Source organism: Hyperolius riggenbachi, chromosome 7 (genome assembly GCF_040937935.1).
Source record: "Hyperolius riggenbachi isolate aHypRig1 chromosome 7, aHypRig1.pri, whole genome shotgun sequence".
NCBI classification, from domain to species: Eukaryota; Metazoa; Chordata; class Amphibia; order Anura; family Hyperoliidae; genus Hyperolius; species Hyperolius riggenbachi.
In genome coordinates, this window is record NC_090652.1 from 218740616 (window position 1) to 218762107 (window position 21492).

Genomic DNA, 21492 nt, shown 5'->3' on the forward strand with positions numbered 1-21492 from the left:
GCGCACATATCAATATCCGGCGTCATGTAGCCATGGATACCAGTGTGTTCTGCTAGGAGACGCCGAATCCACACATCTTCCCCGAGCCTGGATAGAGCCGAGCACCAGCAGTCGTCATGGGCAGTAAGAAGAAAGATATCACACTGCAGGTATAAAACACGTCGTTGGGGTTTTCTGCACTATAGCTTTCTGGCAGATTCGATCAGAGTGATCGAATCTGCTGGTAAAAATCTACACGTGTATGGCTTGTTTTACAGCCTACCAGGGGAAATAATTGTTATGAGCACACAGGTAGAATTGACCCTCTTTTGGAAGTAAATCCCCGTACCTCTTTCTCTTTTGTCCCTTTTGCTGAGGTACAGATCTACATAAATAAATGTATTTATCCACCAAAATGTGTTTATATTGTGCTAAATTTATATTAAAAAATTACCTTGTCTATCTCCAAATACTAAAGTAAATAAAGATATGTGATGAAAGAAAGGACAAACTGAATGATTACTATGAAATTGTAGAGAACCTAGCACACTAAATAATTTCTGTAATTAGTAGGAGCTCACAAAACTAATGTTCTTACCATAGCCATAGTCCAATATTCCTACCATAGTCTTGTTGTCTGTGTCCTCATTGAGATTTTTCTCCCTTCAGGCTCATACACATGTGCAACTTAATGCACAACATAATCAGTTGCACAACTTGTTGTTTACACGACAAGTACGTACACAAGCGCTGATCAACTAAGCAACCAACTCATTTAAATACTGCAAGTCCGCATTCAAAAAATAAAAGTTGTTCATACTACTTGTACACACGTGGCCAACCTGCATGATAGTTGGGCAGGTTGATCCTCCTGTTTGGGCAAACCCCCTGTTATCAGTTGTATGTCTTGTCTTTTGCCAGCATATACACGCCCAACTACCATCCAACAGACAAGCCCCATACACACACTCAACACAAGTATCTCAGTACGAACAACTACATGAAACTGAACAACTTTGAGGTGCGGGAAAAATGTGTTGTGATGTGCGCACAACTTTTATACACACAGCACGACTTAACGAGCGACTTTGAAAAAAAAGATGTGCAAACCACATCAATGTGCATATCGCTAGCTACAAGGAATGATTACTGCGTGTCTTTCAACGATTGTACACACGTATTGCAATCCGGTGTTTGTATCACCGACTTCATTACTCACATTGCAACTGTTTATTCACTATACCTGCATTGTAGTATTTGCTGTTGTTTTCACAATGGTATCCCGCCAGCAAGCAGCCGCCTGCCTCCTGTTGTTGTTGGATGAAGAATTGGAAATTCTTGAGTGTCGTAGGAGAAGAAGGAGTCGTCAGTCTGCTGGTAATGAACGTTCTCGGCGCTGTCTCTGGGCAAAAGAATGGCTTCAGGATCGTGATCCTATATCTCAAGAAGGTCTTTTAAGACAGTTGCGTACCTCTGCACCCGAGGACTACCGCAATTACTTGAGGATGTCTGATGCCTCGTTTAGATGATAGTTGGGCAGAATAGTTGCATGTGTGTACGAACCTTCCTGTCCTTTAACAATTGCGACAGCAGCAAGAAGTGAATGAAAATCTCCTCGCTGCAAACCTAGATAGTTAAGTAATAAATATGCAGCAGAGGTTCTAACACTTCCTTTGACATGACTTTCAGCATCAAGAAGCCCAGCCAAAAATTGGGCTACAGCTCAATGGTAAGTTGAAGGAAGAATGTGCTGGCCAGCACTCACTTCCATTAATTGACTTTCATTGGCATTACCACCTTCAGTTTAGTCAAGTCAATGCATAGTTGTCCTGACCGGCAACTATGCATCACTGCTATATAAATAGCTGTAGGCTGCTGTAAAACAAGGCCATCATATAGAGTGCCTAGCACACTAAGGCACGGAGTGGGGAGGCTCTGGAGATTGCTCTGTATGGGGCCTCACAGTGGGCTATGTAGTGTATCTTGTATGCCCCCAAAATGTTTTGTGGATTCAGATGGCAGCCCTGGTTTACAGCAATAAAACTGAAGACATGAGAGAGATGAGAGTGTCCGCCTTTCTGTTATTAACTGACACTTGATAAATCTGAAATCGTGGCAAAAAGTAAAGAGCAGAATTAAAACAACACTTAGGCCCGTTTACACTTGCGTTTTGGCATGCAAACGGATCGGATCAGGACCTGATCCGGATCCGATCCGGATCTGGTCCGTTTGCATCAGGAATGTATCAGGCTGTCATCCGGATCCGTGTGGTAAAAACAGCGAAATTACTAATAAAATTGTTGGGGTCAGCAGAAGGTGCTCTTGGTGCACCTGTAGAATCAGGTCCTCCGCTGTTTAGGCCTCACCTCCACCTCCGACATACACGTTAGTCACTGCTGCTCCACTGCTGCCCATGTGTCCCCATCCAAAATGGCTGCTGGAATACGCATAGGAAGTGGGGTAGAACATCAGGTGTTTGTATCCTGTGTGTTCTGTGCTTTCCGTTCCCCATAGTTTTCTATTTCCGGATGGTGCAGTCAGGCTCCGGTCCAGGTGCGTGGGCTGGATGATCCGGACCCGAAAAATAGCGCATGTTGGAAAAGTGTCCGGAGTCCGGATCCGATCCGGCTCCGTACTGTACGGAACGTACGCATGTGAACATCCGCATAGACTTTGCATTGCTATGCAGAACGTACGTTACGTTTGTACAGTATACGATCCGGATCCGATCAGGCGGATCCGGACAGGGAACGCTAATGTGAACCAGGCCTAAGGCTAGTTATACACCAGGACGTTGCGTTTAGGGGACGTTATAGGGCACATAACGTGCCCCTAACGCAACGCCTGGTGCTCTCTAGTGTGGACGTCGGAGTGAGCCGCGTTGTGCAGCTCACTCTGGCGTCCGTGATGCGTACTGTTGGACGCATGCGGCATCACGTGGTCCCGCCCGGCCAATCGCCGCACAGAGCGGTCGCTCCAGGAAGTAAACACTGAGTGCAGTGAATATTAATTAACCATGTGCCCGGCCGCTCTCCCCTCCTCCCCAACATGACTGAGCATGTGCAAACAGTCTAACGAGAACGCACAGCATGCAGCACTTTGCTGCGTTACAATGTAACGCAACATGGGCAGTGTGAACAGCCCACTTGTGTTACATTGCTGTGCGTTGGGGGGAGCGTTACAGGCTGCACTAACGTGCGCCTGTAATGTCCCTGTGTGCAAGAAGCCTAAATGCATATCATTAATGCTGCTTTATAAACAGGCCCCTGAGGTGCGTACATTTAAAAGTGCTACGTGTTAAAATAGTCACGAGATGTACGTGATAGTAGAATATTGGTAAATTTAAAGGGACCCTGAGCAGTGCATACAAATGAAAATCTGCAGGTACCTGGGTCTTCCTCCAGCTCCCCATAGCCCGTGAGGTCCATCCACATACTCTGGGTCCCGTCTGTGGTCTTGCTGGCTGCTAGGTTAAGCTGGTGCCTTCGACTGAATTTGTGAGCAACTGCGCCTGTGTGGCCTGTCTGCGCACCCGACTAGTCATGCGGGTGTCACCATTAGCCTCAAGCGTATGCTTGGTCCAGTCTTTTGAGAACTGCGCATGCACAGGAGGCTTACGCTGATGCACACGTGATACAGTCAGGTGCGCGGAGGGGTTGCACAGACGCAGTTGCTTACAACTTCAGCTGAAGTTGCCAGCTTAAAGGAGCCACCATAAGGACCACAGACGGGACCCAGAGGACACTGAGGGACCTCACAGGCTATGGTGGACTGGAGGAAGTGCAGATTTTCATTTGTATGCACTGCTCAGAGTACTATCTCCTTTTACTATTAGTAGAATATCGGTAAGTTTTCCAATATTCTACTGTCATTTACCCTTATTATAATTATTTAAAATCATCTTATTATTATGAAACCTAACTATCACATTACCCGTCCCCTACCTATGCCTAACATTAACCCCCCACCCCTCTACTTATGCCTAATACTAACCACTCCAACTAAACCTAACACTAAGCTTCCCCTATAACCATAGCTATCGCCGCTATTCTCTCTTTCTCCAGCTGCTGTACAACTCTGGCACAAGCTACTGTCACTAAAGTAAGCTCAACTAAATAGTAGCCCTTCTCCATAACATATCACAGCCACAAAATAATGCTGCTACCGCCACTAATAGTGGAAGCCAGAGTTTAGTTGCCACTGGCCTCAAGTCACGGAGCATTATCAAACGTTTATCAAACACTTTATCAAACATTTGATAATTACCTCATGGGTAAAATCTCAATTTTAAATTCACTAAGGTGTTATATATTTATCGAATGTTTTACCGATAAAACGTTCAACAAATATATAACACCTTAGTGAATTCAAAATGAGATTTTACCCATGAGGTAAATTATCAAACGTTTGATAATGCTCCGTGAATTGAGGCCTTTGCGTACTAGCCAGGCGCTTGTTGGTAAGAGGAATGGAATCAGGCAGTGAGTGCTGCCACATGGTGAAGGGGGGCATGTCTTGCATGGCACTTCCGTTCTGCCACTTGCAGTGGCCGTGGAGGAAAATGACTTTCATTTAGTAGGTATGAGATTGTTGGTTTTCCATGTATTTGATGTATTTTGCTTACAAAGACAAGCAAGCACGATGGGTACAGACACACAATAATGCCAATCCTGAATATGAAAACAATTGTAGTACCAACTTGGTGTTAAAAATGTCAATTTTATTTTCACTTGCTTTTTCAGGCTGCCATAAATAATCAAGAGCAATGGGAGGAAAGTCTAGCTTCCAAAGGACTTCTAGGTAAAAATGAATAAAACTTCATGATCACCTCTAATGTGTTCTTGTATCCAAATCATGTGAAGTAGAGCAAACTAGTGATAACAATATATGTATGTTGCCAACTTATGATTGCCCCATGTCTAACTTCGATATAACCTCAAAAATGTCCTTTTTAATTATGTGTATGGTGGGAAACTCAGGCCTGAGTCATACATTTTTGCCATCCCCTTCCTGCCTCACTCACTGAGCTGCTACCATTGCCAAACTGCCACCATCTCTAGTCATAGAATATTGGTAACAGGACTACTGGGTACTGGTGTTCATTCAAATCATACCTAAATGAGATTTAGGCCTCTTTCACAGTGGGACGTTAAAGTCGCACGTTATAAAAAATTATAACGCACACTAACGCGCAGCAATACAAAGTCTGTGCGACATTCACAGTGCACACATTGCGTTCTGTGTAACGTGTAGCAATATTTAGAATGTGCTGCATGCTGTGCATTTAGCAATAAATTTGCTGCGTTATGTGTGTTGCACATGCTCAGTAATGTTTTTTTTTTCCTTGTAAAATGTAACGCATGCACCGTTTTCGTTTCATCAGTATGCAATGAAAACGGCGCACCAAGAGACACATAACGCAGTGCAAAATAACGTCCAATTTCATAACCTACATGCGCTGCTTTAGGGGCACGGTGTGTGACTTTAACGTCGCATCAAACACAACGTCCCATTGGGAAAGAAGCCTTAATGTGTTAAATGAAACATGGTGCTGTACCTTTAAATGTCAGAACATTTTGCACTAATGGCCTCAATTCACTAAGCTTATCTCCTGTCTTAAATAACTCTTGTAGAGTTGTTACCATGGGGATAAGGCATGTAGTATTCAGGAAACATTTTACCTCAGGCAAACCTAAAGTTAACTCTTCTGTCTTTAAGCTAACTCTTTAATCCTTAAAATAACTCCAGAGTTAAAGGCAGGCTGTTCATTAACTGCATGTGAAAATAACTACAGAGGAGGTAACTTAACTACAGAGGAGGTAACTTAACTACAGAAGAGGTAACGTAAGGAATGAAGAGATAAGATAACTCTCTAAGGCCTGGTGCACACCAAAACCCGCTAGCAGATCCGCAAAATGCTAGCAGATTTTGAAACGCTTTTTCTTATTTTTCTGCAGCGTTTCAGCTAGCGTTTTGCGGTTTTGTGCAGCGGTTTTGGTATAGTAGATTTCATGTATTGTTACAGTAAAGCTGTTACTGAACAGCTACTGTAACAAAAAACGCCTGGCAAACCGCTCTGAAGTGCCGTTTTTCAGAGCGGTTTGCGTTTTTCCTATACTTAACATTGAGGCAGAAACGCATCCGCAATCCAAAATCTGCAGCAGCCCGGGAGTATGCGTTTCTGCAAAACGCCTCCCGCTCTGGTGTGCACCAGCCCATTGAAATACATTACCCTAGCGGATCCGCACCCGCAAGCAGATCGCAAACAGCAGCGGAAACGCTCCGGTGTGCACTAGGCCTTACTGTGTGGAGGTAAGTTTTCTCTTGCCTTATTATCTCCAGCATGATCTTAGTGAATTGAGACCTATGGGCTGTTTAGTAGTAATGCGTCAGTCGTTGCCAACGGCAATGCGTCAACACCTGGGCCCACCTGGGCATTGAGCTTCCACTCACCCGGCACCTTCCTATTTCCCGAAATTAAGAGCAGGATCAGCTACATACTATAACATTATTTTTTTTTCTTGCGGCCTATTTCAAATGATTGTTATTGTACCTAGGAATAGGTACAAGAAGTGTAATAGTGGAAGTTTCATCCCACTGTAAGAAAACAACATCCCAAAAAAGTAAAGGCCGGTACTAATGCTATACTGTTCTCAGCGAGGTGGACAAAGATCTAGAGTTCGTACAGCTGTCCCCTGAAGTCCAAAAAGATTTTTAAAGCAAACCTGAAGTTTACAAAAAAAGGTACAAACTTACCACTGCCCAGGCTTCCCTATTCCTCTACCACCCCTCCGCTGCTGGCCAGGAGCTTCTTCATCTTCGCAGCCCCACTCCCCTCCATGTATGAGTGCAGCCGGAGGGTTTGCGTCTGCACCGTAGCATGGAGCTGCTCCTGCATGGAGAGAAAAGCTGTACACAGGTGGTAGCTAGCCCCTCAGAAACCCATTCTCCATAGAGACAGAATGGGTTTCTGAGCTGTTGCCCAGCGATGTGTCTGTACAGCATTGGAGCCTCGCCATTTCACCCACAGGATAGAATTAAATCTTGATGGGCAGCAAAAATTGCATAGAAGTTGTGTTTGTGCGTATCTTAATTATATTAATTTTAAATATATAATAAAAGCTATGAACTTTTAATGATCCCAGGCAAAAACATAATTGGAAACTATTCCCATAATTGGGAAATATTGATTTATTGTTATTTACTTACTTAATACTAGTTAAAAGGCAACTGAAGGGAGAGGGATATGGAGGCTGCCATATGTATTTCCTTTTAAGCAATACAAATTGCCTGGCTATCTTGATGATTCTTTGCCTCTAATACTTTTAGCCATAGACCCTGAGCAAGCATGCAACATATCAGGTGTTTCTGACATTGTGAGATGTGACAAGATTACCTGCATGCTTGTTTCTGGTGTGATTCAGACACTACTGCAGCCAAATAGATCAGCGGGGCTGCCAGGCAACTGGTATTGTTTAAAAGGAAATAAATTTGGCAGCCTCCATAGTCCTATCACTTCAGTTGCCCTTTGAGACTCATTAAAAAAAAAAACTCTTTTACAAACTTGTGAAATAAGTACTTTAAAATGATTGTACAGGAGTTGGATAAATCTGGCTTTATTTAGTATAGTTTTGGATGCCAGCAGTTCCCTTAACCAGAGTCCGAAACTGTCATTTGATAGTTTTTTGTTGTTGTTTGATTCTGCTCACACTGCTAACAGCATCTTTAGGGCATCTTACAGATGTCCAGTGCAGTGGTAATTTTCCTATGGTAAACTACCTTGGAAAGATCTGTTTTGACTAGAATGGACACAGGGCCTGATGCACTAACAATCGGTAAAGTTGCAATGTGCAGGCAGCGCACTGCAAATTTACCAGTAACAATGCTAGGGAAGTATCTCATATTGCACAATTAGCATAACGCGTGTTACCTGGGTAATAACACACAAGTTGTTTTGGCAATGCTCATTACGCTACTTACGCAAGTAGTGTTCTATGCATTACTATAGCAACTCACGCGTTACCTAGGTAACCCCAGTTGCTCTAATTGTGCAAAGCACACGACTCACATGGCATTCATACCTGTAAAAATGGATGGAACTAGCAAGAAAAAAAACAAATTTCATGAGCTGAAAATGTTCCAGCTATGCTGACTTTTTTTTTTAAATCAGATCTCCTGAACAGTTCACTGGAGCATGCTACAATGTGATCATTTTGTGCGTGGTGTTTCACAAATGTGATTATTTATGACTTCCATATTTTAAAGGAAGCCAATCTGAGAGGTATATGGAGACTGCCATATTTAATTCCTTTGAATCAATACCAGTTACCTGGCAGTCCAGCTGATCCTTCTGGTCATTAGTGTCTGAATCACTTTCCTGAAACAAGCATGTAGATAATCTAGAATCTCGTTAGATTTTTGTCAGAAACATCTGAACTGTGTGTTTGTCCAGGGTCTATGGCTAAAAGTACTAGAAACTGGTAGTAGATCAGCAGGACAGCCTGGCAATGTGCAACTGTTTTTCTTCTTCGTTTTCTCCTAGTTGATATTTTCAAAATTGTTAAATGGAGCCTGAGGTGGGCTTGTGAAATAAAAAAAAAATTAGGCTACCTGAGCTGGGGGCTGTGCAGATCAGGTAGCCGCCAAAACCGCCGCTCTCCACCGCTTCTGTGGGCCGCACAGGCCCACTTTCACTTTTGTGACCTCTAGGTCACAACGCTGCAAGGAGAGATTGATTCTCTCTCCCAGCATGCAGGGAGGTGGGGGAGCGGCAGAGGCATGGCCAGGATGAGAAAGCTGCCTTTGGAAACAGCTGTGGAAACCCTGCAAGAACACCCCTAGTGAGCATTTTGAACAGGGAATCCCTCTCCCACATGTGTACCCTCAAGATAGCGACGTATATTGTCACTAATCTCGGGGAGGGGGTTTCATAGCGTGGCGATGGGGGGGACTGTAGCGCGGCAGCGGGGGGGTGGGGCAGAGAGCGGCAGTGGGGGGGACACAGGCATGTCATGAGGCAGAGAACATGCCTCTGTATCCCATCTGCCCCCCCTACCATCGAGCAAAAAATAAATAAATACTCATAATAATTTTGATAGTACTTTTCAACCCACTTTTTGGTACTGTTTCAGTTGCAAAATGCTGAGAAGTTATTTGAAGTAGAAGATGTAAAAATTATTTCCTAGGAGAAAGCTCAGGTGAAAACGTTAATTGCATATGCACTTGTTGCAGTCAATGGCCCTTATATTCCCTTGACTTTTTTCTCCTGAGTTTTCTGTGATATTTTCACACCTTATCAATAAAATGTCTTTTAAGTCATCAGCAAGCGAGAAAATAATCAGAATCATTTTGACAATAATTTTCACCTACTTTTTGGTAATTGCAGAGTGTTAAAAAATTATTTTATTTTATAATTTTAAAGGAAAAAAAGATGAAAACTTTTATCCTAGGAGAAAACGTCTTTCTCAATAAAATGTGCTGAGTTATACTAATGCTTGGTTGGTTTGCTTTATTCTTAGTGGTGGATGTTTATCAGGCCTGGTGTGGTCCATGCAAGACAGCTGTCAGTTTGTTCCGAAAAATAAAAAATGAACTAGGGGACGATCTGCTGTTGTTTGCTGTGGTAAGAATTGGATTAAGAATTAACAGGACTGATCAAAACAAGCAAATATGTGTATATTAGTCACAGGAGAAGGCAGGGTTAAAAGGATGTCCCTTATCCAAGTGCAGCGTCTCTTTTTGTATATTTAGGGCCCTTCCACACCGGGGTGGTGCGGTGCGGTATTTTTACCGTACCCAACCGCCAGGCAATGAAAGTCTATGGAGACTTGCATACTGCGACATTACGGCATGATGCGACGGAAGTGGCGTTTTCACTGCATTCCCGACACAGGGCCAGAACCATGTTACCGCGTGGCTTCTGTGTCGAGTTGCGGCAATCTGCCTCGGCCCAGAAGTCATGTTAGTCTATCGCGACGCAGGGTAATTTAAAAAATAACCAACGCGACGTTGAGGTGTGCATGCGCGGAAGTGTATTTTTACAATATGCTTTCTGTGCACTTCCACATACCCAGAAGCAGGAAGCAGTGGCAGGCATGCTTCACTTCCTGCTTGGCCCAGTGCCAGATGGGGAATACCGCGTAGTAAAGCGGCATTTCCCAAAGGCCACACCTCCAGCTTGCAGTGTGAAACTGGACAAAGTGTTCCTGCAACCCCTATTACTTGAGTGATGTCATGCGTTTACTACTTCATGTTCACATACTTCAATCTCCAATCTGTATGCATCCTTTCACTCAGCCATTCCCCTTCTTGCCTTACACAATGGCCTCAGTCTCCAGGACACCACTCTGAGCATCCCTCTCTGTATACCAAAGGGCTTATTAGAATGCATGGATTCCCCTGCAAAAAGATGGCATAGGCTCCTCAACAAGACACCCCCCCCCCCTTCCTCACAAGAGCAGTCAGCCTCCCATACACAAACCATCCTCTGGACATGCAGAGTAGTGCAGAGAGGTGGTGTAGTATTTATCTTCTCCAACGTTGCGGGTCTCCTCTGTGCATCACAGCTGCACACTCTTCTGCCATCCTACGTGACTCATATCGGTCATGTGATTGGGATTCTGCAAATTGCAGCAGAGAGTTTGCAGCTATGGTGCATGGAGGAGACCCACAATGCTGGAGCAGGCAAGTATTACACTATTACACGGCTCCCTGCGCTACTCTGTATCCGGGTGGGGATGGGAAGTAGGAGCAGGCCCTGAAGGGGGCTATTGTTTACAGGGGCTATTGTTACACCCCTGTGTATACCATCTACATGTACATCCTTACCTGTCAATCCAAACCCACTCTGTATCCAAACTCCTCATATCCTAATGCAGCATTGCAGCCCTCACTGTGTTCACAGCACCCAAATATCTCTTTAAGTAGTCTTCCTCTTTATCCAGTGTCTCCACTACTCTGTAATATTCACCAGTATACTGCCTTCATATTCTTATTCTTCTGTTGCTATTATTACCACTGCCTGAAGATATCTGCTCCAGCTCACTGTTATCACAGGTATGACTGGACTGGAGCGTTATTGGAGCATTTGTGTGGATATCTTGGGTCAGCAGGGAATGTTCCTAAAACTAGAGGTTGATGTGAAGGTTGTATGCTTATTGCAAAAATCAAGCACCTCATCCCCCCAGAAGATCTGCCAACCTTAATCCATGCCTTCATCACATCCCGACTGGACTACTGTAATGCTCTCTACACTGGCCTTCCAAAAAAGGTCTTGTACCGCCTACAGCTGATACAGAATACTGCTGCCAGACTGCTAACCAACCAACCCCGTCACTGCCACATAACGCCAGTGCTGCACTCCCTTCACTGGCTACCTATAGAATGGCGGGTCCTATTCAAGATCGGCCTACTGACATTTAAATCCCTGAATAATCTGGGCCCTGGATACATGAAAGATATGTTGCAGCTGCGTAGCAATCCCCGCATTCTCAGATCCACAGGTTCTAATAATTTAGTCATACCCAGAGTCCACTTGGAAACTTTTGGTTCCAGAGCCTTCTGTCATGCTGCCCCTACGTTTTGGAACTCCCTACCTCAACAGATCAGGACAGCTCCATCCCTGGCCGTGTTTAAATCCAGACTGAAAACCCACCTGTTCAGTTTGGCATTTGCAGAAATATAACTTTTGTTGTGTGAATACTTCATCCTACTACCAATTACTGAATCTGAGAGAGCCTAAGCGCTTTGAGTCCTATGGGAGAAAAGCACTATAGAAAGAAATATTATTGTATTGTATTGTACTGCTTTCAAAGACTGCAGAGCAGTGTGGTGGGAGTAAGATGTAAGAGTGTAGGACTGCCTGTACACCACAAGGGGCTGCTTGAGAGGACAGGGGCTGAACACATTAGGGATGGGATACAGTATAAATAAGGATGGCTTCAGAGCTTTGAGAATGTTCTGTGTTTTCTTTGGTGTGGTGACCATTTTCATGAGAATCTGACTATGGACTTGACTATTACGTCAATACCCCACTATGTAACAGCTGTCTGGTTTTGGTTAAGGTACAAATGCCCGATGATCACACAACCATCTGGCTGGCATGGGAAGCCCATGGCTTCTGTGGGTGAGGTGGGATATGGGGCTGGAGGATTGTGGCTAGATTTGCAAACAAGGAAATCGAGTAAAGCACCTCACCAGAGTTCAGTAGAGCCTCATTAGTTTACTTTAAAGTAAAACATCCAAGGGTTTATTTTAAGGTACGCCCACTAACATAACTCTGCAATTTACATGACTAAAAATAGAAGCCTGCATTATACCCCAGTCCATCTCACCAAGTGGAGAAACACTGCTCCTATTCCTCTCCTTTATTTGCCCATCAAGGACAGGGCATTTTAAATTGAAGTGCCATGTACGGTATATAGCAGTATTTTAATGCCTGAAAATGCATTTGCTTAACGAAGTTATGGACTCCTGTGCACTATATAAGGTATTGTTTACTTGAAGCAAACCTGAACTCTTGCACAGGAGAGATGGAAAACAAAGAGAAATTCATCCTGTGTGTGTTTATAGAGAACAGCATGTCTAATTCTCCTCAACAAGCAATAAGCCAGTGTAATTTGAGCTGCCAACTGTCTGCTGAGTTGTGAGCTAAAATATAAACACAGGAGATGAACCCTTTCTGTGCTCCCAGCAAACCAGGAAGTAACTACACTACAGCATATCTGTAGGAACTGTATATAAGCTAAAATGTTCCTCTTTAAAGGCTATTATGCTGTTTCTTATCTTTTAGAGCAGAGCGGAAGTTCTGAGTTCAGGTCCACTTTAAAGAGGTGTATATGAGTATTAGTGAACTTGCACCACGCTCATTTCAAACATCCAATCTGGTGCAAAGCAACGGGGAAAAAAAAAAAAAAAAAGAGAAAAACAAAACTGGAACTTCACTATTTAAAAATGGAAATCTGAATTAAAATGCACTTCTCAATTGTCCATGTCCTCTCTGCGCCTAATGGACAGATATCCAATTCCTTCTATGCTCTCTCCAAAACAAATTCTTGTAACATTAACTTATTGCACTGCATGGGCCAGTTGACATGATGTCCACTGCCCTGCATTTTGATGGACCAGGCAGTGGGCTCAGAGCTGACTGGTTGAGGACTGAAATGATTTTCTATTGGACAGTTCACATTGACACATTCTATTTGAGTCTGTTGCAGAAAAGTCTGAACTAATTTTAGCAGAAAGTGGATTGCATTGCCATTTATTTAATGAATGTCACCCCTCTACTCTAGAGCGACAGCTAACCCTGCTGCAATGTACTTTATCAGGCTCAGCGATGGCAGTGCATCCGTCCTATTGGATGTGGTACCCAGCCTAATAAATCATGTGTAAAGTCATAGGTTTTCTTAGTAGAAAACGCAGTGTCCTTGTCAAACCTGCTAGTATCCTGTACAAAATATGCATGTGTGCAATAAAGTTATAATGTAGATAATTACAAAATAATAATAGAGGTCAGTTTAGATGCTTGTAAAAACCCAAAATTTGTAATTCAAGCTCTGAAAGCTCATGAAAAATCAATATATTTCTTAGTATAACACTTGTGAGCACACAGCCTGGCCCTTTTCACATTTACTTGGGGCGTGGTTACTGCAAGATGAAGACTACATTGTCTACAGGACTTTTCTGGAGATATAACTGAGATGAATGACCTTGTCAGTGACTAAAGCCTGGTACACAACTTCAATTTTGATTGGCCACTGATCAGCCAATTTAGCGGCTTCCATGTAGTATGATAGCTTTAATCTGTTTTTAGTATTCAGAATTTGTTGGCCCTTATGCTACATGGAGGTGGTAAAAGTGGTTATTCATTGGGCAATCAAAATTGGATGTGTGTGCCAGGTTTTTCTGAGAATGAGCATAATTCAAATTCAAATTGGTCTGTATACTGTACACTGGTGAATCTGGGAAATTAACTCCATTTAAAACATAACAGTTTATTGTATGGCTGGCCAGTTCATTCCATTGGATTGCCAGTTTTATTCAAAGCTAGTTCAGGGGTGCATTGAAAATAGCATCTGATGAGCTCTTACTTGTATGATGTTATTACTGACATCATACTTTCTGTTTCAGGCTGAAGCTGACAGTATTGATGCCCTCGACAAATACAGAGGAAAATGTGAACCTACTTTCCTTTTCTTTGCAGTGAGTTATTTGTGGGGTTATTATGTGATTTTTATTTTCTTTGTGAAAAATTCTCTCTTTTTTATGTTTACTAGACTTTGATTAATATACTTAAATTGTGATTTGGCGAGACAAATATGGAAGATACATCTGTTAAATGATGCTTGTTAACTTTGATAGGGTTTATCTGTTTTGTATGCCCATGGGACTAATGGAGGAATGTTTCAGAGTGACTGGGAGTGAGCAGGCAGCTGTCAGGAGATTACATTCACTTTGGGTGAACTCCAGGGCCGGATTTACCATAAGGCACTGTAGGCACGTGCCTACAGGCGTCTGATGATGGTTGCTAACTCCCCTCCCCGAGTTCCTCCCTCCCTCCCTCCTTCCCTGTGCAGAGTCCCAAGCAGAGTGTAAATGAGAGGTAACACTTGATAAAGGCCGCTGGCCGAAACGTGTGTTTTTTTTCTATTACTATGGTACAATAAACCAGCATTTTTGCACAAATCCAGGTGGAGACCCAGTCATTTTGTCTTTGCTGCTGTGAATGTTACACACGTAAGAAGGATCCAGGTGTGGACTGGTTGACTCCCTGGTATATCTATTACTTTGTGGTAGAGCTGAGGGATCACTTTTCTTGCTGTGTAAATGAGAGGTTACTCACCCTGCTCTCAGCATTCCACTGACAAGTGACAAGATCTCCCCTCTAGCTATTTAATACTGAGTCTAGCTACCTTATACTAGGGGGCACCTGTATCTAGCTATGACATGCAAGGGAAGTACTGGAGAAGTGACAGCTAGGCTAGCCATCACACTTGCGGTGCAGTTCAGCAGGGCTTTGTAGAATTATGGAGGGAGAAGTCGTGGGTGCCAGGACATACATATATACGGGCCTGGTGAACTCTAAAACCATTTTATATCCAACCCTTCCATGTTTGTTTTTGCTAACAGAAAGTCAGACGATCAGCAATTTTGGAGTGATTTTGTAGCACTTTTTCGCAATCAATTTTGAAGTGATTTTCACAGCGCTATTTGCATTTCTATACTTGTTACAGAATTGAAGCTGCTTAAAAAATGTTATTTCAGTGCTTCTTGTGATTTTAATAAAAATGATTCTATCTGGTGTGAAATAGCTCATAGGATTGTTTACATTGCTTGTAGATTATCCGTTACTAATGAACATTATGCAAGCAATGTAAGCATTGCATGTATAACATAAGTCACGCTGTAGCACACACGCAAGCTACATAAACACAGGTAAACGTTATGTGTTCCCTTTGCTCACATAAACTTTAACCAATGTTTAGTAAATATACCCTATAGAGCTTTAAGAAGGCAAACCTGTTCTATGCAAAGCTTTCTCAGTTGGGGGCTTTTGATTTCCTTTGGGCCCACTACAAAATTCCTGGTAGTTTTGGTTTTCCATAACTTAAATGGGCACTCTGGAAACATCACCTCTGAAACTTAGCTTGATTGTGTGTTCTGTATATTGTATTATCTTTAGGCTAATTAACTTGCATTACTAATTTATGCTGTATCCTGTCAGGGAGGGGAACTGGTTGCCGTGGTGAGAGGAGCCAATGCCCCCTTACTGCAGAAGACTATTTTAGAGCAACTTGAAGCAGAAAAGAAAGTTTTGAACCAAGGTCAAGATCGTAAAGTGGTAAGAAAAAGAGATTTGGGTTCTGCCATACTTATTTAATATGAACTGCAAACTGAAGAAAAAAGATCTGTGCTCTGATTCTAGCCAGGAGTCACCTGACATACAACATATCATAGCTCCCAACTGTCCCTCTTTTGCAGGGGTGCTCGGATACCCCTTTTCAAAATCCGGATACCCAGATATCCGGATCGGATATCTGAATCCGAACTTTCAGATATATGCGTTCATGTGGATTCGGATATCCGGATAGAAAAACCGGAAGTGCCCTTTAAATTGCTTTAAAAACTTTTTTTAGTGTAAATGAGGCATGTAGCATCATTATTTTTTAAAGGGGAACACTAATTAATGTTTTTGGGACTTAAAATCCCCCCCCCTCTTCCAAAAAAAAATGACTGTCAATTAACATTAGGCCCCGGTTCCAGACAGCAGTCGTGCAGCCCACATTGTGTCCAAAGTCCGGTGGGAGCTGCAAGGCAGCAGGAGCAGGGAAATTCAGCAGCAGGTGTAACATGTGCCAGGAGCATGCCAGACGTGACAATTGGCACGTGGCACTTGTCACGTGTCGCTTGCCACATGTCACGTGGCACTTACCAAGTGGCACTTGTCACGTGGCACTTGCCACGTGTCACGTGGTATTTGCCAAGTGGCACTTTCCACGTGGCACTTGCCACGTGGCAAGTGACACATGGCAAGTGACAGGTGGCAAGTGCCAGGTGACATGTGCCGAGTGACAGTTAGACAGCAGAGGAGAAAACACTAGTGCACACTAACTGTCACGCTGGCATTGCTCACAGCACAGCAGTTCTGTAGAAAGCTAACACAGTAGTACTACTACTCTAACAACTACTAGCAGTGACTGCAGTACTACAGTACTAACTGCACAATAACACAGTAATCCTATCCCCTAATCCCTAACCTAACCTATACCTAAGGCTAATAGCTGGCCAGCAGGCAGCAGCTGGCCTGGTCTGTGTACAGCACACACACATACACATAGCAGCTGCCTGCAGCACACACTCTGACTGTCACACAAATGACATCAAGCTAATTAATGATTTAACAATAGTGTAGTGATAGTGAAGGGGTTAATCACTGAACAGCTTTCGGTTTATCACTGCTAGGCCAGCAGCACTGGAGCACACAGTCTGACTGTCATACAATGACATCAATCAAGCTAATTATCAATTTAACAATAGTGTAGTGAAGGGGTTAATCACTGAACAGCTTATCACTGTGTACAGCCCTTGCTAGGCCCAGCAGCACTGGAGCACACACTCTGACTGTCACACTATGACATCAATCAAGCTAATTAACCATTTAACAGTAGTGTAGTGATAGTAGTGAAGGGGTTAATCACTGAACAGCTTTAAGTTTATAACTGTGTACAGCCCTTGCTAGGCCACCAGCACTGGAGCATGTCTCTCAGTGAGCATTCAGCAAGCTAAGACGATATGTCTCATCATGGCAGCCCTCCTTGTTATACAGGGGGGCTGGCCAGTGTTCCTTTCTGTTATTGGGTGCCAGGGTTTAGGCTGGGAGCCCTCTGATTGGCTCAATAAGGTCAGGTGGGGTTGGACAGGGTTCCCCTCTGTGATTGGTTGCTAGGGCTTCTGCTGGGAAGCTCAAAGATGTCATCTCCTTAGTTACAGTATTCTGATCCGGATATCCGGGTATGCAACCAAATATCCGCAAATAGCTATCCGGATTTCCCAAAAAGATCCGGAATCCGAATCCGAATCGGATAGCTGAAAAAAGTTCGGATATCTGGGTTACCCGGATATCCGGAATCCGGATGAGCATCCCTGCTCTTTTGGAGGGAAAATCCCCTATTTGGGAGCCCTGTCCCTCTGTCCCTCTTTCCTGTTCATTTGTCCCTCTTTTAGGACTTTGTCTATCTATCTATCTATCTATCTATCTATCTATCTATCTATATATATATATATATATATATATATATATATATATATATATATATTTCTCTGCTAAAAATGTGTTTGACTCTAAAATTTATTCCCACCCTTTAAATTGATATATTACTAATTTTAAAATGTTACTATGAAGGAAAAGGAACCAGGATATAAAGGACCAGTGTGGTTTGAATTATAAAACATATTTTTCTTATGAAATCTTTATGGTATGCGTGACTAGGGGCGTGGCGACGGTGTGATCGGGGGTGTGGTAGAGGTGTGGCTTATTTGTCCCTCTTTCTCACCTCAAAAAGTTGGGAGGTGTGTGTGTGTGTGTGTGTATATGTTGGCTGCCTTATTGTCTATTGACTTATTAAAATGGCACAGCATTTGCATCTATTTGCCCGAATATGCAGGGTCTAAAACCAACTCACTGCTATGCCCTGCAGGAGTTGGCCCATGCAAAATACTTTGCATCTCAACATGGGCACCGTGTGTAGGCCTCTCATGCCGCTAAGAAATGGGGAGCAGTGCTGACATCCCCTCAAGCACTCCCCACTTCAATGGTGAACTTTGAAAACTAGAAACATTTATGCTGGCCACAAAAGTGATGGAAAAGATGTTTCAAGGGGTTTAACATCTGAGTTTGGTCTGTCCACAATGAAGCAACAACCTTATTAGCTTGGGTGTGCCCCCCCCCCCCCCCCCCCCCCGAGACACTCATATAGCCGTCGGTCATTGCTTCTTTGTGATACACAAGCCCCTTCACCGCGGCAAGGTAACGACCACGAAGGGGAATTGACACATGTACATGCCTTTTGTTTTTTGTTGCAGCTGCAGTGCAGCCAGAAAAATTAGGCAGGCATGTACACGCACCAGAAAAATTAGTATAGCGGCCGCTGCTAGCAGCGGCCTTAACCTTCCTGGTGGTAAGCTCGGGCTATGCCGCGCAGGAGGATTTCTCAGGCCCTGCTGCGCTGATTTGCATAATTTTTTTTTGTACACACAGCTAGCACTTTGCTAGCTGCGTGTACTGCCCGATCGCCGCCGCTCCGCACCGATCCGCCGTGCCGCCCCCCCCCCCCCCCCCCGACCCCATGCGCTGCCCGGCCAATCAGTGCCAGGCAGCGCTGAGGGGTGGATTGGGACTCCCTTTGACGTCGGTGACGTCATCCCGCCTGTTGCCATGGCGACGGGGGAAGCCCTAATGGAAATCCCGTTCAGAACGGGATTTCTGGACGGGCTTGAGCGCCGGAGGTGATCGAAGAGGGCGGGGGGATGCCACTGCACAGCGGCTGTCATGTAGCTAGCGCTAGGCTAGCTAAATGATTGAAAATAAATAAAAAAAATAGTGCTGCGCTGCCCCCTGGTGGTTTTAATTGACCGCTAGGGAGGTTAAACATTCAGGAATCCACTTGGAGTCCTGGTGGACCCTGCTGGTGGTGGCGGAGAAGGCAGTCAAGCGGCCTGCAGGCAGAGATGCTGTGTGGGGAGCGACTTAGTCTTGGGGCATCAGTTAACCCCCCATCCAGTGATCAACAACCCGCAGTCCCAAAACAATATACCATTTCCCATAGACTCTCACAACCCACCCAAGTACAATTTCTCCAAAGGTCCACCACCACCGACCTTATTCAGACACACCACAAACTTACCCATAGACCTGACCTTGACCACAGGGGTGTACCCCATTCCAATCACCCCAGGGGACACAACTACCAACACCACAGATGAACATACTACCATCATAAACAAAGACCCCAAGTCTACACCCCAAAAGTCTCCCATAGGAAATAACTCACTCACCAAAGAGGATAATGAGAATTACTCGCAATATAGTGTCTACAACACTCAGGAATGCCTGACTGCCATGGCATCCCTGGAGGGTCCAAACCAGAACACAGATACCAATGGTCCATCAACATCCACATATCCAGTACCTGACAGCCCAAATGAACAGTCAGAGTCTTTTTTAGACCTTCCATCGACCCTCACGAACCACCAACCGGACCCACTACATACACAACTCCCCAGCCCCAAAGCGTCAAACACCATCTTACAACCGAAAAGTATCCGCAAACGACCCTTCAAAAACACAGGAAAAGAGGATCAAGGGGAAAGGGGAAAAAGAAACAAAACATAGCTGCACCCACCAATTACGAAACCAAATCCATTTTCAACCTCTCCGATCACATACTGAGAGAACATGAAATAAAAATATTAAAGAGAACCCGAGGTGGGAATTACTTTTACTATTGGGGCACAGAGGCTGGTTGTGCGCACTAAGACCAGCCTCTGTTGCCCCATCGTGTGCCTCCATGTCCCCCCTGCTCGCCGCTATACCCCCCGCATTGCTGGCGACACGCAGCGTGTCGCCAGCTCAATGTTTACCTTGCGCTGTCAGTCAGCGCCGCTCCCCCGCCTCCTCCGCATCGGCGCCACCCGCCGCGTCACTTCCCTCCTATCAGCGGGAGGGAAGGGACACGGGCGGGTGCGCCGATGCGGAGGAGGCAGGGGAGCAGCGCTGACTGACAGCGCAAGGTAAACATTGAGCTGGCGACACGCTGCGTGTCGCCAGCAATGCGGGGGGTATAGCGGCGAGCAGGGGGGACATGGAGGCACACGATGGGGCAACAGAGGCTGGTCTTAGTGCGCACAACCAGCCTCTGTGCCCCAATAGTAAAAGTAATTCCCACCTCGGGTTCTCTTTAAGTAAGGGATTGTCCTTCTGCCCCACCAACATGGCGCAGCTAAGCGAACTCTTTGTAGATCTAAATTCCTTTATACGAAAATTGACCCTGAAAAGGCATTTTGCAATGAAAAAAGTAGGGAGTAACACCAGACCAATCCTCACCCAAGACACCACCAACACACCCATTGTAACTGTTAATGATCAGGAACTACATCTCGAAAAATGCATAACGACATCTCTCAAGGTGAGATCCAGATTCTATCCCACTTCATCTAAAGGACACTTCATAGAAACCTTTTATGCACTCACTCTAGAAGATCTGCAAAAATTATGTCAAGAACCTGTAATCCCTCAAACCAACCTCACTACATCCGAGAAGAGAGCCATCAACCATCTCAAAAACAATAAGAATCTGGTAATCAAACCAGCAGATAAGGGGGGTGGCATAGTTATACTGAATAGGGCGGATTATGTCAAGGAGTCACTCCGTTTGTTACAGGACCCTGTCAGCTACTGTGTCCTTCAAGAAGACCCCACTATTGCATACAATGGGGCACTAAAAACCCTTATTAATCATGCCCTGATGAAAGGCATCATCACCAAGGATGAAAGAAATTTTATATTGATCGAACAGCCCACTGTCCCATACTTTTACCAATTGCCAAAAATACACAAAAATCTACATAATCCCCCCGGCAGACCTATTATATCTGGCATCAACTCAATCACTAGCAACCTATCCAAATTCACAGACCTACACTTACAAAAATATGTTCGAAAACTGGACTCATATACGAGGGACTCCCAACACCTTATCGAAACACTAAAGGACTACGAATGGAAAACGAACTATACCTGGCTGACATGCGACGTAGCTGCACTTTATACTAATATTACACATGAATTTGGTATGGAAGCCATAGAATTCTATCTGAAATCTGACCCAGACATGCCACAAATACAAAAAGTCTTTCTGTTACAATGCGTAGATTTCATACTCACGCACAATTACTTCACTTTTTTGGATACCACATACAAACAAATAGGGGGCACAGCGATGGGCAGCAGCTTCGCGC

At 44.2% G+C, this 21492-nt stretch overlaps 1 protein-coding gene across 2 annotated transcripts in view; it reads left to right on the forward strand.

Moving 5' to 3' along the window:
• Positions 1-21492, forward strand: part of LOC137524844 (thioredoxin domain-containing protein 6-like) — a 57339-nt gene that overhangs the window by 704 nt on the left and 35143 nt on the right. The window contains exons 1-5 of one of the 2 annotated variants that reach the window (XM_068245240.1): positions 2-149; positions 4722-4779; positions 9498-9601; positions 14107-14178; positions 15701-15817. In XM_068245240.1, coding sequence (XP_068101341.1) covers positions 117-149; positions 4722-4779; positions 9498-9601; positions 14107-14178; positions 15701-15817 — 384 coding nt within the window. In that variant the 5' untranslated portion in view covers positions 2-116. Of the gene's footprint in view, position 1; positions 150-4721; positions 4780-9497; positions 9602-14106; positions 14179-15700; positions 15818-21492 lie in introns of those variants that run through there. The other variant, XM_068245239.1, reaches the window with a different exon arrangement.